Raw genomic sequence first — 4,635 nt, 5'->3', positions numbered from 1 at the left:
ATGTTGGAGGTGATGGTGGCAACTCTTGGTGGAGTGTGGAGGACCTAGCTTCCCGTCCAGACCTACCATGTGTTATAGATTTCACTAAAGTATCCCAAAGTATAAACTAATATATCGGGTCAATTAGTCTCAGAGTGGCCCAATCATTGTTCTATTCCATCAATTGGATAACCTGTGGGCTTATAATGTAGTCTTCCAAAAGAAATGCATGATAACTATAAAAGTGGATTTTCACATGAGTCTTCATACCAATGACCAAATCACCTATGTAGGTCATTAGTAATGTAGATATATATCATAAGGCATCCTATCGATGAAACAGTCACAACCCATAGTAGTAAGTAGCCTATAAGGTATCATTCTATAAAGTGCCAATACACCCAAATCAGTAAGGGGCTATAGTCCCAAATATTCTTTCACACAATATAAGGTAATGGTTGGGAACAAATATATACATACCCTAAGTAAGCCACTATGGACCATAACGAAAATCTAGTCATATCAAGCCACATAGAATGAGTCTAGAATATTAATTGTCGAAAAACAACAGAGCCAAGAGATAATATTTTTTTAAACTAGTGAACGTTAATCATAGCACACAAAACCAAAGGGAACAACATCTACTATCAAAACAGAATAAATCCATATATCTGCAAAGAGAAAAAATTTGGTATAATAAATCTAAATGGATTATCTAAATCCACATCTCGATTTAGTACACCGTTAATACACGCATTCTTTGATTTTTTTTAAAAATACTAATGCTTCAAAATTTATCAAAAGACACACACAGATAAATAATGATTATAGTTACAGAAATAGTAATTAATCAGTAACGTGATCGCCAAAAATAGCTAGATAACAAGCAAAACCTATTCAGAACGTAGGTAAAGATAAAAATCACAAGCATGCATGTGAAGCATTTACAATCAAAAATTAAAATGATAACAGAAGGTAGTGCATGCAAGTTTTTTTAGTGTATGAACAATTTAAGAAGCGCACCATGCATCACATATAGTAGATGATTCAAATACCATTATCAAGCTTATGTCCTAGCCACAAAACCATTAGATGATTTTCACAGAAGTCATTAACACAGAGTGTACATAATAAATCCATGACATTAGGGCAAGTAGCCACAAACTCCCGCTACAAATACCTCACAAGAAGACGAACTTCTCGCAGAAGCCAGAAAACAAGTGACATGGCAGAAGAACCACGTAGAACATACATAGGCTAAGTGAGCAAACTCACAGGTATCCAAGCCGTTTTATATCCATCAAGTGCCGAAGCAGCCAACTCACATTGCCTTGGGGTGTCAATGCGAATCCGTTAGAGTATAATCTACAGAGCACCATACCACAGTTCGCCAAAAAGCCAATAGCCCCATACTCGTATACTACCAAATTAGGCGATAATGCCCCCAAAATGCTAGTCATGCAAGAGAAGCAACTTTGTGTATACACGAGCCTAAGCATGCCATGCAATAACTCTTGCTCGTGTCGAGCATTACCATTTATGTCAAAATTAGAGAAAAGTGATTATCATGCTAGGCCTACGTGGTATAATGTGGGTGTAAAAGAGAGAGAGGGAGAGAGAGCTTTTATGTGTGGAAGAGTGTGAGAAGAGAGAGGGCCATGTGCGCTTGTGTGTGTGTGTGTGTGTGTGTGTGAGAGAGAGAGAGAGAGAGAGAGAGAGAGAGAGAGAGAAGGTGTGTACAGTGTGTATGTGTGTGTGCGTGTGTGTGTGAGAGAGAGAAACAGAGAGTTTCAACATTTGAGAGAGTGTGTGTGCACGCATGTGTGTGTGTGAGAAAGAGAGAGAGAGAGATGGTTGCAGAGAGGGGAACCGGTTCTTTTCTAGTGAGGGGTCCTAGTATGTTACTCCCTTCTAGTAAACTTAAAAACCTGGACCTCTAAATCTTCCTATTTTCAAACCTACGACTCTTTTATTTTCCAAATTCCCGAGGTGCAACCAGGAGCTTATCAGTGTAGCGGGCGGTCTCGTACGACCAGCGCAGGTGGCCGGCCATGCCCGAGCAGAGACCCGCGACGTAGGAGAGTACGCCAGGCTTGTCCGCGAGGCTGGATCCGCGGATTGTTGCCACCAGCTGAATGCACTCGATGTCCGCTTTATCCACCATGTCCACCACGCGGTCCAGTGCCTGCTGAAAGCTGTCACCATGTGCGGCGGAGTGGAACACAACGGACGGCATGTTGAAGAAGTCCCCCACGGTGCTCTCGACACGACAGGAGAGTAGGTCGTTGGAGAAGCAGATGTGGTCGGTAACGGCGTTCTGGAGCTGAACGATCGGCGGGCTACCGTAGGTGTCGTTATCGAGCTCGTTGCCCATCGCGTACTCCATGAGCGCGAATGCCGGGAGAACAAAGGAAGCCGCGCGGCAGATTTGGATGTAACTGTCTATGTCCGGCAACGAGTGTGCGCTTCTGTAGAGCGTCTGCAGCTTTACGGCCTCCAAATAGCGCTCCATGGAGTGGATGAAGCGATCCCTGAGAACCGCTGGCATGTCCCCGCGCGCTTCCTCCCACACCTTGGCCAGCGCTGCCAATTGCGCTTGGGTCCTGCCATCACATTGCATCTGCTGGGTGATGGTTCCAGTACCGTTGAGCAGGATGGCCATGATCAGCTGGTGCCGACGAGCCATTCCGACGTAATCGGCGCCCAAGGCTTGCGGGTCGTCGTCGTCGGTGTCGGAAACGAATAGCCAGGACAGGATTTTGGTGATATGGACTAGCCGGGCGCTGGGGCCACTCGGAATGACGCGGCAGCAAAAACGGGGGAGCAAGCAGTCGAGAAGGAACTGTCGAGCGGCGTCAGAAGGTGGCTGCGCCACTGACACAATCCAGGGGTCGCATTGCGCCTGGATGAGCTCATAGTCAGGGTGAAGTTGCGCCGCGAATGAGCATGGCAGCGGGGCGGGCAGGTGGAAGCTGGTGGTGAGGAGGGTTGAGCTGGTCAGGCGCTCCATTCTCTCTCTCTCTCTCTCTCTGTGTCTCTGTCTCCTTGGAATGGCGGCTGGGAATGATGGAGGAGGATTTTGGTGGTAAGGATTAGCTGTGTTCGGAATGGCATGGCAGCGAAAGCGCGGGAGCAGGCAGTGGAGCATGGGCGGCGTTAGAAGGTGGCTGCGCCGCAAATGAGCATGGCAGCGACGTGGAAGCTGGTGTGGCAAGGAGGGTCGAGGTTAGGCGCTCCATTCTCTCTCTCTCTCCTCGGCCTACAGAGTCCATGGCAGGGCGCTTGAGCCTTTTATTGGATTTCCACTGCACTTGCAGATTTTTAAAATTACCTTCAAATTTGAAACTTAAGCCTTCTATTGGATTTTCGAATCCAGTGTCGTTTGCATGTACGGCCCACATAAGTGAGCACAGGGCCCGGAATCTCGTGCATGCCTATTAGCCGTGCGCTTAAAATTGCTTCAAATTTCCACACAAACACAATCGAAAGTTTAGAGAATAACATGCCATTAGAAAGCCTTTTGCGAAACAGTTTGTAATACAAGGCATAAAAACGTGTGGCGAAATAGTTTGTAGTAGAAGGCATAGCATAGAAGAGGCATTACTTAAATGATTTATTAGCTATGGGACTCGTTTAGTAACATGCCCTCTCCAATAGGGGACAACAATGAGTGAAAAATGGAAATCATTAATTTGATTTAGTGGTGAAACAATTTCAAAGGTTTTACCAAAATTAAACTTTTTCTATTTCGAAGCCACGCAAGAGGTGTGAGGTGTTGCCTCATGTGCATCGTTTCAATTTTCTCTCATCGCCTCCAACTCCCTATCTCCCTTTGACACATCACTTGCCACCCACGATCTCCTAGACTCTCTTCTCCTCCTCGCATCTTGTCGCCCTTTCTCCCTTCATCGACATAGAAGCTCGAACAAAGGTAGGCGAGGGTTGAAGGTTGAATGAAAAAAGACTATCGCGCATGAATATTCACAGGCTCAGGAGAAGGGCATAAAGAGAGATTGTGTGTAAAGGCGATGCCTGTAAATGCATGAGTTGAGACAGAGAGAAAACGTACGATCGAAAGCAGGCTCATGGCCATCTTGCTTGCTCTAAAGGTATAGAGACGGAGATCAGACAATTTTCTCCATATGATTTTTTTCTTCATGTTAAAAAAAAATACTTGTGGAGGCAGTTTTATGATCGGTGCAGTGGGTGAAGCGCTATTCTCTTTTTTAGAGCTCTTAGGCTACATGTCCACTAAATTTTGAGTACTATGCCAAAGTTAAAATGGATTTGAATTTATCATATGTTATGGTCATATTTCATTCGTAAGGTAGTGCCACTACATAGGTGATATTTTATAATGCTGATGTCTCCAAAAATTGGCATGTCTTTCTCCTTTCTTTTTTTAAAGGAAAATATCTATAATATTAAAGCTGAAAGCCAAGTTATACAGCACTATTTTGACTTACAAGAGTTGAACAAAAAGAACAAGCCTAATCCAACTCATACTTCTTACAATTAAGTAGTTTGGAAAGCAAATCCCATCTTTCATGTCTTTCTCCTTTCTTATGTGCTCATCCTGATTTATTCTCTCTTGATTTACTCTCTCTCTCTCTCTCTCTCTCTCTCAGGAGGAGTTAATCATGGAATGCTATATTC

The 4,635-nt window shown here is 44.5% G+C and overlaps 1 protein-coding gene across 1 annotated transcript; it reads right to left on the bottom strand.

Moving 5' to 3' along the window:
- Positions 1-1,948: 1,948 nt before the first annotated feature.
- LOC147617854 (microbial Terpene synthase-like protein 13) lies at positions 1,949-2,989 on the bottom strand. Its single transcript, XM_086775514.1, has one exon. The coding sequence runs from the start codon at positions 2,987-2,989 to the stop codon at positions 1,949-1,951; it is 1,041 nt and encodes a 346-aa protein (XP_086631640.1).
- Positions 2,990-4,635: the final 1,646 nt, after the last annotated feature.

This window comes from Cibotium barometz, chromosome 36 (assembly GCF_041138505.1).
Source record: "Cibotium barometz isolate CiBa-2024 chromosome 36, ASM4113850v1, whole genome shotgun sequence".
Classification (NCBI taxonomy): domain Eukaryota; kingdom Viridiplantae; phylum Streptophyta; class Polypodiopsida; order Cyatheales; family Cibotiaceae; genus Cibotium; species Cibotium barometz.
This window is presented reverse-complemented; position numbering and strand designations above follow the sequence as displayed.

Bases quoted from the DNA above. Each gene is read 5' to 3' on its own strand.
- LOC147617854 (XM_086775514.1), bottom strand. From the start codon at position 2,989: ATGGAGCGCCTGACCAGCTCAACCCTCCTCACCACCAGCTTCCACCTG.